This window comes from Mirounga leonina, unplaced genomic scaffold, assembly GCF_011800145.1.
Source record: "Mirounga leonina isolate KUSES-001 unplaced genomic scaffold, KU_Mleo_1.0 Mir_82, whole genome shotgun sequence".
Taxonomy (NCBI): Eukaryota; Metazoa; Chordata; class Mammalia; order Carnivora; family Phocidae; genus Mirounga; species Mirounga leonina.
The window spans coordinates 33,366,823-33,379,435 of NW_023270825.1; the positions used below are offsets into that span (position 1 = coordinate 33,366,823).

A 12,613-nucleotide genomic window follows, 5' to 3' on the forward strand; every position below is an offset into this window, starting at 1 on the left:
TTTCTGACTTGCCAGGTCCCTGTGGATAGGTCTGACATTATTTTGATATTCCTCCCTCTGTAGGTAAGGAATCTCTTCCCCCTCATTGCCGTTAAGATGGTTTCCTTGTTTCTAAGATTTGTGAGTTTTACTATTACATGCTGGGGCATTGGTCTATTTTCCTTGATCTTGGGAGGGGTCCTTTCTGCCTCTAGGACTCAAATGTTTGTTTCATTCCCCAGATTAGGGAAGTTCTCAGCTACGATTTGCTCAAATATATCTTCTAGTCCTCTTTCTCTCTCTCCTCCCCAATAATTCTGACAATGTAATGTTTCATGGTGTCACTTATTTCTCTAATTCTGTTTTCATGGATTTTGGGCTGTTTCTCCCAGGCCTCCTCTTTTTCCTTCTTTTTTATCAACTGGCCTTCTAGTTCACAAATTCGTTCTTCTGCCTCATTTACCGTAGTTGTTAGAGTATCTAGATTAGATTGGATCTCACTGATAGCATTTTTAAGTTCTGCCAGTTCAGCTTTCACTTCTGCCCTTAGAGACTCTATATTGCCATATTGCATGAGGGTTCCTATTTCTCCACTTCCTTGCCAACACTTGTTTCTTGTGTTACTGATTTTAGCCCTACTGATAGGTGTGAGGTGATATCTCAATGTAGTTTGGATTTGCATTCCCCTGATGATAAGTGATATTGATCATCTTTTCATGTGTCTGTTGTCCATCTGGATGTCTCCTTTCCAGAAAAGTCTGTTCATGTCTTCTGTTCATTTTTTAATTGGATCTCCCTAAGGATTTTAAGCCAAATTTTACTTTATTACTTCTTTTTTTTTTTGCCTCTCATTTTTTTAAATTTTTTTTAAAGATTTTATTTATTAGAGAGAGCATGTGAGAGAGAGAGAGCAGGAGTTGGGGCAGAGGGATTGGGAGAAGCAGACCCCCAGCTGAGCAGAGAGCCCAATTTAGGGCTCGATCCCAGGACCCTGGGATCATGACCTGAGCTGAAGGCAGAAGCTTAACCAACTGCCTCTCATTTTATATCCATAGTAGGGACTGAGAGATTTTTTTGGCACTCATCATCTAAATTATTACTGTTTCGTCAGTTATACTTATCAGTTTAATCTTTTCTACCCTGGAACATTTACAAACTATCATTCATCCAGTGATTAAAACAAGTGATATGCATTCTTACAAGTTTTTATCTGAAGATTTGTAATCTCAGAAATTGTATGAAGAGTCAACTCTCTAAATGGTTTTAATGAGAACATAATGAAGGAAAAGAAAGATGAAAGATTATGAGGTAAAAAGAAGGTTAATAGAAATTAAGTATTAGTTTGACCAATTTCTTTGTATTTTAAGAATCTTAAAGATATTAGAGTATTTCAGGTATAGGAGAAACTCTATTAAATTAAATTCCTTGATGGAATAGGCTCAGTGGCAATTACACTTTTGGAAATAAAGCATGCTGAAGATCTTTCAGAATCCTTCAGAATAAAACACATCTTCCATAATATTTTATAGCCTATCTCCAAGAATAGGATGTAGGCTATATGCTTGCAAAACCATCAACGCAAAAGCCTACTGTCTTACCCGTTCATCTGTACTGCCTGTTGCATGATGGGAATAATTGATGATACCAGGAATGGGCTGCTCACCGTGTGCCATGATAACAGCTGGACTGGTGTAGAATGGATGCTTCTAATGCACAACACATAACAACTATGAGTACAGTGACAGGAAGACATGAAACTATACAAGCAAAATGACTAGAAAGGAAAAGGGTGAAACAAATGAAACAATGAAATGCCAAAATTTTTCAAATGTAGAATGACCATATCAGCTTAGACTTCAAATGTTGGAAACTTTTTCTTAAGACTGAAATTGATGGTACTTTTTACTCTTTTAATTAACAGTAAAAGAGTAAGAAGATGTAATGATTTAAAAATGTACCTATTTAACCAATCAGTTCCATAAAAACAAAATGAAACCAAACCAAACAAAAATCACATACAATTTAAATATTTACTAGCCTTAAGTAAAGACTTAAGGGACCACTGAATAGATATGGAGACATTTGGTCTTCAGTGAAAGAATTACCTACTGGTTGTCTAAATGGACACTTTAAAAAGATTTCTATGATCCTTTCTAATCTATGTGTTGTCAAAAATCCTCTTAAGCTATGCTCATAGCCAAAATATCTGGGTGATAACCTAAAACTTTAGGAATTCCTTCATAGAGTGAGATTAGGTTTTCAATCTTGTGCTCTCAGTCAGTGAACAATCATTATTCCCAGAAGTGATATGTTACTTTGTGAAGATTTTAAAGCATACTGGGTGGTTTATACTAGGTATGACTAAAAAGGTAAATGATATTCTACGACTAAGGTGACTAAATTTATGCAAGTACCTCATTGTACTCTGTACATTGTACTACCAAAATTGCCCAAAGAGAATCTGTAATACTTTGGTACTATCTTAATAATATTTATTACTTTATTGAATAAAAAATGCAAATACATTATATCTATTTCCTCTCTATCACTACGGTAATTTAGGTCAAGTAACATTTAAATAAGTGTTAATTGCTGAAAAACTCTGTCTTAAAAAAATTAATCTTTCTCAACTAATTTTTTGAGTCATCTAAGGTCTCTTACTTGCAGTCTGCTGCTCTTTTATGAACTTGTGAATATTTGATGTTTTAAATATATAAATGTTGTATATTTAATATGACCACAAAAATGACATTTCCAAAGAGTTCTTAAATGTCACATTTTACCTATTTACCTATTACTTCAGTAGGTAACAGCAATCTTTAATGTCTCAGAACTGAGAACAAACTTCAATGCTTTTAAGGACTCTACATTATGGAGGGCACATAGCTACGGAGTGTCATGAATATCCTGGTTCTTTTTTAAGGATGCCCTGAAAAGGTACTGAACTTATGAAAAAATTGGATGGTAAGAGGGATGAAATCAGTACATTTACCTGTGGTTCCTTTAGATCTTTTGGTCTCTGTCAGCAGGCTTACCTTGGCAGCAATGGCTGCTGCGGTTATATGTGATGAAGAACTGTCTTCTGTTGAAGCAACACCACTGTCTTTCTTCTCTTCTTCCTCTTCCTCACATTGAACCCCTTTGTCTTCTGTCTGTTTATGGGGGCTAGTTGTAGGAGGAGGGGAAAGAGGAGGTGGTGGGGAAGGTAAATCTTCAAGTTCATCATGCACTTCCTTTACTTTTACAATGGCATCACGTAAAAGGTCAATGGCATGAGGTAGAGCTGGCAGTATAAACTGAAAGCATTCCTGTATGCAAGAGGAAGAAAAAAAATGAAGATAAAGCACTTTTATAGGCATATAAAATGGTAAAAATTCAAACTTATTTGTGATTTTGGATCTATATTTCTCTCCATATATCTTATGAATCATACTGAAAATATTATCTTTTGCAATATGAAATATGAAGTAAACATGGTACATAGTATTCTCTGTAAGCTGTAGAACTACAGTACTATATAAGCACATAGTACATTTTTCTTAAAGTAAAATTTCTGTACAACTTCGGGTTTTAAAGATGCATTATGGGAAAGGCAGGAAACAGTTTTCACCTTTCTAGTCAGAGCAGAACACTAGAATTAACCAATTGAGGACTGACTTATTTTATTCAGACAGCTAAGGTTCTGACTATTATCATAAAATGTAGCTAGGCAAAACTGTGCAATATGCAAAAATAGGTATGTTTGTACAGAGCACTGCATAAAAATTAATATAGTTTCCTGTTCAAGTGCCCACTATTACCTATAATGTATCACCAAAAGAGAATAGGTGAGAACTTTAAAATCAGAACATAGGGCCAAATATGTTTGGGGAATATGTTGGGGCAGAGGACTTTGTCTTTTACATTTAAAGTAACTTACCTTAAAATTTAAGATGTAAAAAAATATCTTAAAATTTACAGAGGGTTATATGAATATCTGTAAGGGTACTTGATCTTTTGACTTCTCTTTATATGGCTCAATCATTTTAGTGATAAAGATTATACAGCAAAGAATTTAATCTTGACCAATGAGAGCTCTGGCCTTTACTTTCAGCTTTGGGGAGGTGAACTCTAGTTCCTGGTCTTGCCTAAAAGGAGTGTCTTTGTTTGCCTGTGATTTGGCCACTGGACAATCTAACAATGTGGATTATTATGAGGACTTTGGGAAACATGGTATTAGTTTTGCCTCTGGATGGAACTGGAGACTAAAGGCATAAGTTTCCCCTCTAGGAAGAGTTAGACTAAAGGTCAACCATATGGGTAATATGTGATCAAGTCCCAGTAAGAACTCTGGACATCAAAGGCAAAGGTGAGTGTGCCTAGTTAGTGATATTCTGTGTGTATTGTCTCTTTTATGGTCAAGAAGAGGTAATGCTATCCCTGGCTCCATGGGAGAGGATGATCAGATTTGGTACCTTTCAGCATTTGCCCTATATGCTTCTTCTCTTGGCTGACTTCTGTCTGAATTCTTTCCCTGCAATACACCACAAAGGTAAGTATAGCAGCTTTCAGTGAGTTCTGTTAGTCCTTCTAGTTAATTATTAAAATTGAGGGTGGGTTTTAGAAACTCCCTAAATTGCAACTTGGTGTCAGAAGTGAAGGAAGTCTTGTGGAGTACTCCAACTTTATAGTTTGCTAACTTTTGCAGTTGGCCCAAACTCCTTACAGTTGGTGTTAGAAGTGTGACTCACTAGAAAGATCCTGACTCATGTGATCATGAAACGTCATCTGGGCAGAGAAAGGAAGAGATGGTGGGGAGGATTAATCTTTAGAGGCTGGATAAACACAGGGTCACCCACAGAATGCAATTGCAGCTGTGTTGTGATTAGTTATTGGAGCTAAAAGTTAGCAATGGAATTTTGAAATAAAAGATCCAACTTTTAAGGAGTTGTGTCATTGGATGTATAAAGAAACAAGGTAAATTTATAATCTCTTCATTATTGTTATTTGCACTAGCTAAAACAAAAGGAAGAATGTTGGGGTGAATCCTAAGGTTGTGCCAATCTTAGAGTTTGGCTGATCTAACATATAGCTGCTGGCCTCTGAGCTGCTTCCAAAGAAAAATGTTATGCTGAAGTGATTAACAGTGAATAAAGTTAGACTTATTCATAAGAGAATGGAGCAAAAGAAATGAGAGATTCAAGGGACTTGTCTTATAAGGGTAGAAATATTTAAGCAATTATTAAGAAAATGGATTTATAAAGTGAGTATTGTTGGGGGCAAAAGAAAGGTGTTAATGTAGCAGCACTGTGGGTTGAGCAGACAGATGGGAGCACTGGTCTCCCAACATTGAAGGGTCCTAAATAATCTCTATTTACCCTAGTCTGAAGGAATTTTAAAAACTAGAAGGCAAATATAACTAAAAGAAACCTCACCTTGCATCACCTTAAGTGATGGTCCTATAATCTAATCAAGATAAGGCCTGACAAAAGAATGTGAATCCCTTGGTCCAAACCAGGCCTAGAAATCCAAGGCCAAATGCACATAAATGGATAAAATGGTCATGGGATAGAGAAGATACTTTTCTGGGATTCCTCAACATGGGATCCACCATGTACTATGATCCTAATACCTGTTGAAGTTCTAATGGGAGGTACAGTTAGATTGGAAGGATACAGGGATGCAACAGTTGATGGAATTAGAGTGAAAGTTGGGATGAAAACTAGAATGTCTGGACAGTGAACTTCATATGAAGTGATCTGTCTCCTTTACCTGATTGTATTATGGGGATGGATATTGTGTTTGACTGGACAATTTTTCTTTTACCTAGTATTGTAAAATAGAAAGCATATAAATCAACTCTTCCACCAGTATACATTATATATGCTAAGTGGGAACAAATAAGATTGCCTGAGTCCACACAGGTCATTAATTTGCTATACAACAGACCTGAGTGGAGTGCAAACTGGGTTTATGGAAAAAAATCTGTGAGTACCACCTAGCAACAACTGCTGGGACTTTGGGCCAGAAAATTTCCATTTGAGAGACAATTACTAGCGTGCTATTGGATTTTAATTGAGACTATCCTTATGACTGAAGAACATAAAATAATCTTGAAACCTGAAATATCCATAATGTTTTGGGAATATCAGAGAAATGCTCTAATGGGGAAGGCAATGCCCAGGAGAGTTCCATAATAAAATGGAAATGGTTCATATAGGATCATGCTACCAGGAGAATACAAGGAGGTACTCACGAGCAGGTAGCCTCTTTTCACCTAGGGTCGACTTCGGAACCACCTGAGGAGCTGCTGGATCCTATGGCCACTTGGGCCACTTGGGCGGTGCCCTATAAACAGCTTTCTATTGATCAACAAAATGCTGCTTGGTTTATGGATGGCAATTCCAAGGTGAAGGGACAGCATCCTGTTTGGAAGGCCGCCACTCTGATTGAAGAAGGTAAAAACAAATCAGCTCGATAGGCTGAACTGCATGATGTTTGCCCCTATGTTTGGGTTTTTACCAACTCATAGGAAGTGTCCGGTGGCCTGGCCATATGGTCAGGCAGAAGGGCAATGGAAAATTGGTCTATCAAATGGATGCTTGTATGGGGCATGGCCTATGGAAGTCACTCTGGGAATATAAGGGGTATGTTAAAGTAGGATACATCAATGCCCATCAGAGGAACCCCCTTTCAGAAATGGAAGTTAATTGGAACTGGTGAACAGATATCCCAGTATGCATGCTTGACATGGCACCTGGGCCCATGAAATGAGTGGGCAATGGGGGGGCTGCAACGATGCAGATATGGGCTGAATTGATATATTCTTCTTGCACCCACTGAGGCACAAAAATGCCAATGAGAAGTGTTCTGTGTGCTAACAAAAAAGAGAGACAGCAGAAGGTTATGCAGCATATTCCATAGGGGAAAGTCCTGCATATAGCTAGCAAGTTGGACTGATGCTGCTAGTCCCTTGAGGCTACAAATCAGTCCTAACAGGAATAGACATTTACTCTGGACTGGGCTTTGCTTACCCAATGGTAGATGCAAATACTCAGTGTACTATAAAAGGACTAAACAGAAAATACTGTACCAATGACTGCAGAGTCATATTTCTTTAGACCAAAGTACACACTTTCATATTCAGAGCAATGATTTGACAGAAAATTGGAATGGGCTATGGAAACATTTGTTGTCTAAAAAAGGAGAAGCATGGCTTATATGCTCTCATTAGTGTGTGGTCCATTCAACAAGAGGGAGGCCAAGGGAGGGTCCCCACTAAATATAGTCCTCTACTTTTCTAGGGAAGAGGGGGCTGGGCCACGATGCTGGTATGACTATACTTTTTTCTTTAGGACTATACTTTTTCTTTTAGCACATCACATCAACTTTCTTTTTTTCTACCTGATACTGTGGTACTAGGATCAGAGCTACAACTATGCATACCAGAAGCAGGATGATTCTTAAGCAGAAACTATTAACTATACCTTTAAACCTTTATGTCAGAGTGCCTAAGGGCCTGATGGGGTAGATTATGCCTGACTCCATCTGGCCAAATTGGGACTGACAGTGGATGCAGTTATATTGCCTGGTGTTTGAGATTGCTCACTAGTAACCCTACCTTGTATGAATGGAAAAGGACTAAGCAGGTGGCACTTGTTAAACGAATATTACTGGTGGCAATATGGACCAGCACAGTGGCCAAATCAACTGTCTCATTAAAAGAGTTTCAAAGGAAAAGTCTGAGTATAAATGGAAAGAAGGAGGAATGATAGCTGGAGGTAAAGGAATGAATAAATGGGTTATGCAATGAGGGAGATCCAATATATTGGTTTCTCAAAATCTTTAGAACAAGAGAGGATATTGTTTCTTAGCTCAGTTGTAACAGATGCCAGAAAAGTTAAAGCCATATGTTGCTGAGACTACTACTGCTTTGGAAACCTGACAAGCCCATAAACCTGAGTAGTGTAGTTCTGGGAGACATTTTGATCATATGATATGATGACAGACTACGCTAACTGTTAATGTCTATGTAGGACTCCAGTAGTGTGCCAGTTACCTTTTAACTCATATTTCAGGTTATATCTACAACTACTGTGAAATGTTGTAATACTGTCATTGCTAGTAAGATTATAATACTGATATTGATGATCATATGTATTGGGAAATTGAGTTAAATCCTCCTCAAAATGTAATACCAATGGAAAATGACTGGCCTAAACAAGGTAGCTAATGTCTGTGGAACTAGTTCTGTGCAAGTGTATCATAGGATAAAAATAGCACATCAAGGTAAAAATTAGTATATTAGTACAAAAATATGAAATATGTATAATGGCTTTAGAGAATAAATTAGCTGTTTCTCAAATTTATCCCTATCCCACCCTGGCTCCTCTAAATCTTAGACACATTCACACTGATACTGTTGTTATATCTGTAATATAAATGCTATAGTAAATATAGATGCTCAGCCAGACAAATACAATCATTTTTCTGTAAGAGAGCTTTGGCCAAAAGCCAGGGGGGCAGCTTGTGCAATGAAGAATTAATCTTACTCCAAGAGAGTCTGGCCTTAGCTCTCAGTTACTGGGATGTGATAGGAGTGTCTTTGTTGCCTGGGAACTTTGGCTACCAGACAGTGTAACAGTGTGATTTATGATGAGGGCTTTGGACATTCTGGTATCAGTTTTGCCTCTGGTAGATGTTGGAGACTAAAGGAAACAGCCTAACCTTAAAGGGCTAGAGATTAAAGGCCAGCATTACAGGCAGTATGTGATGAGCCCCAGTAAAAACTCTGAACACTAAAGTCTTGGAGCTTCCCTGATTTTCAGTGCTGTTATACACTGATGCCAAGAGAGTAATGCATTCATGATTCTATAGGGAGAGGATAACAGAAGGTCTGCATTTGGTACCTCTCTTCTACTCTTGGTTAACTTGAATCTGTATTCTTTCTGTCATAAAGCATAACTGTCAGTTTAACATCTTTTGGTGAGTTCTGTGAGTCTTTCTAGTGAATTACTGAAACTGAGGGTGGTTTTGGGAATGCACTAAATTGCAACTGGTGTCAGACACTAGGGAGGGCAGTCTCATGGAGTCCTCTAACATCTTGGTTGACTAACTCTCATAGTTGGCTAAAACTTTACACTAAATCGTATAAATCACAAGGTTGCTTACCTGAGATCCTTTCTTGCTACCTGGCAGGTTAATTATGAGGGTTTTCCCTCTGATTCCACATACAGGCCTGAAAGGAAAGAGAAACTGGATGAATACTAAATTGCAATGAACAGTGAAATACATTCAACAACAAAGTTCAATCATTGTACTTACATGTGAACAACGGTTTTAGAATAAAATTGTTACAACTAGAGATTTACCAGTTGCTATATAAATTGGGCACTCTGGCTGAGGTTTTTACAATAATGGTTAGTGTGGTAGACTGGAAAAATGTACTGAACATGGAATCAGAACAAATTAGCCAATTTGACGAAATAATGGCCAAAATATCTTTTTTCTCAAACTTAGCTTCTTCATATCTCATATAGTTCTAAGATTTCAATGAGATAAATGTGTTAAAAATGTCTAGCACAGTAACATTTATGCTCAAAAGTCTAACACAAAAAGCACTCAGGAGTTGAATGAGACTTACATTTAAGCTCTTGCTTCTCAGAAAAGGGTGTATATTTTAGAGTAAAATAAAGTTTCGAATGAATGGCAGTTGGGAGACTTTGGAGAGCTTAGCTGCTGAAAGATCCACTGAAGAATATGGGCAAGTAAAAGTAGAAAGGTCTTTCAGAGATCACTAAATTTCCAAGCCACTTTTAAACCAAGTGGTTAGATAAGAAACATGAACAGTGGAAAAGCACTGGAAGACAGAAGTCAAGAGTTGAAGGCCTGGATTTCATATGAGAGTTGGAATCATACTCTACCAATAATTGGCGGTTACTTTTACCTGGTAACATCTCATTTTCATCATCTGAAAACAAAGGGATTAATCTAAAATTTTACAACTAAAATTTTAAGTCAGGTAAGAACCTTTTCCCAAAACTTCTTCCTAAGAATGACTTTATTTTTAAACTACTTTTACTCTCTGAAATAACCTAAAGTTGTCTTATATTTTATTGTTTTTTTTCTTGTGTCCTATTCACAGAGTCAATAGCTATTTTAAGATTTCCATATTCCTTTTAATTGAGATATAATCGACAAATAACACTGTATTAGTTTTAGGTGTACAAAAATGATGTGATATGTGTATATATTGTGAAAGGATTGCCACAATAAGTTTAGTTAACATCCATCACTGTACAGTTATTATTTTTTTTCTTGTAATGAGAACTCTTACAATCTACTTTCTTAGAAACTTTCAAATATACAATACAGCAGTATTAAATATAGTCACCACGCCGACATTACATCCCTAAGATTTATTTAACTCGTAAGTTCGTGTTTTTGACCACCTTCCCCCATTTCACCCACTCTGCAATGCCTGCCTCTGGCAACCACCAATCTGTTCTCTGTATTTATGAGTTTGGTTAATTTTTAGATCCCACACAAATGTGAGATAATAAGGTATTTGTCTTTCTGTCTGATTTATTTCACTTAACATAATGCACCAAGGTCCCATCTGTGTTGGTGCAAGTGGCAGGATTTCCCTCATTTTTATGGTTCAATAATATTCCATTGCACATACATACCACAGTTTCTTTATCCATTCATCTATCAGGAGACATAGGTTGTTCTGTGTCCTGGTCATTGTAAATAATGCTACAATGAACACAGGGATACAGACATCTTTTCAAGACAGTGATTTCACTTCCTTTGGATAGATGCCCAGGTGGAAATGCTGCATCACATGGTAGTTCTGTTTTTAATTTTTTGAGCAGCTGCTATACTCTTTTCCATAGTGGCTGAACCAATTTATATTCCCTAACAGTACACAGGGGTTCCCTTTTCTGTATATCTTCTTGTTATCTCATATTTTTGATAATAGCCATTCTAACAGATGTAAAGTGGTATCCCATTGCAGTTTTGATTTCCATTTCTCTGATGATTAGTGATATTAAGCATCTTTTCACATACTTGTTGGCCATTTAGATGTCTTATTTGAAAAAATGTCTATTCAGATCCATTGTCCATTTTTTAATTGGATTTTTTTTTCTACTGAGCTGTATGAATTCTTTATATATTTTGGATATTAACTTCTTATCAGATATATAATTTGTGAATATTTTCTTCCATTTCATAGGTTGCCTTTTCATTTTGTTGATGACTTCCTTTGTTGCACAGGCTTTTAGATTGACATAGTCCCATTTATTTTGGCTTTTGGAGCCAAATCCGGAAAAGCACTACCAAGATTGATGTCTAGAAGCTTATCCACTATGCTTTATTCTAGGAGCTTTATGGTTTCAGGTTTTACATCCACGTCTTTAATCTATATTGAGTTGATTTTTGTGTATAGTTTAAGATAGTGGTCCTATTTCATTCTTTTACATTTAACTGTCCAGTTTTCCCACCATTTATTGAAGACACTTCCCCCATTATATATTCTTGGTTCCTTTGTCATGAATTAATTGACCACATATGCATGGGTTTACTTCTGGGTACTCTATTTTGTTCCACTAATCTGTGCTCTGTTCTTATGCCAATACCATATTGTTTGATTACTACAGCTTTGTAATAAAGTTTGATCAGGAAGTGTGATGCCTCCAGTTTTGTTCACCTTTCTCAAGACGCTTTGAATATTTGGGGTCTTCTGTGTGTCCATTAGGAATGATTGATCTATTTCTGTAAAAAATGCCATTGGAATTTTGATAGGAACTGCACTGAATATGTAGACTGCTTTGGGCAATAAGGACATTGTAACAATATTAATTATTTCAATCCATGACCATGAAATATCTTTCTATTTATTTGTGTCTTTAATTTTTTCATCAATGTCTTCAAGTTTTCAGTGTATAGGATTTTCACTTTCTTGGTTAACTTTATTCCTAGGTATTTTATTATTCTTGATGCAATTATAAATGGGATTGTTTTCTTAATTTCTCTGACAGTTCATTATTGGTGTATAGAAATGCAACTGATTTTTAAATACTGATTTTGTATCCTGCAACTTTACTAATTTGTTTCTTTGTTCTAACTTTTGTGTGTGTGTGTGAAGTCTTTAGGGTTTATTATATCTAATAGCATGTCATCTACAAATAGACAGTTTTATTTCTTTTCTGATTTGGGTGACTTTTATTTTTATTTTTTTCTTGCCTAATTGCTTTGGCTAGGACTTCCAGTACTATGTTGAATAAAAGTGGTGAGAGTAGGCGTCCTTGATTTGTTCCTGATCTTAGAGAGAAAGCTTTCAGTTTTTCACCATTGAGTATGATGTTAACTGTGGGCTTGTCATATGTTATTATATTCAGGTACATTCCTTCTATATCCATGTTGTTGAGAGTTTACATCATGAATGGATGTTAAATTTTGTCAAATGCTTTTTCTGCATCTGTTGAGAGGATTATATAATTTTTTATCCTTTATTTTGTTACTGTGGTCTATCACACCATTTGATCTGTGGATGTTAAATCATCACTGGAACCCTGGAAAAAAAAATCCCACTTCATCATGGTCCTTTTAATGTACAGTTGTATTCAGTTTGCTAATATTCTGTTGACGA

The 12,613-nt window shown here is 36.4% G+C and overlaps 1 protein-coding gene across 5 annotated transcripts in view; it reads right to left on the minus strand.

The window, feature by feature from the left end:
• The window catches only part of GPHN (gephyrin), a 626,508-nt gene that overhangs the window by 251,697 nt on the left and 362,198 nt on the right, over window positions 1-12,613 (minus strand). For 3 of the 5 annotated variants that reach the window (XM_034992943.1, XM_034992941.1, XM_034992942.1), the window contains exons 6-7: window positions 9,130-9,196; window positions 3,015-3,287 (exon numbers count right to left, since the gene is read on the minus strand). In XM_034992943.1, the coding sequence (XP_034848834.1) occupies window positions 3,015-3,287; window positions 9,130-9,196 (340 nt within the window). Of the gene's footprint in view, window positions 1-1,577; window positions 1,686-3,014; window positions 3,288-9,129; window positions 9,197-12,613 lie in introns of all 5 variants that reach the window. The other 2 variants (XM_034992938.1, XM_034992939.1) reach the window with 1 other exon arrangement.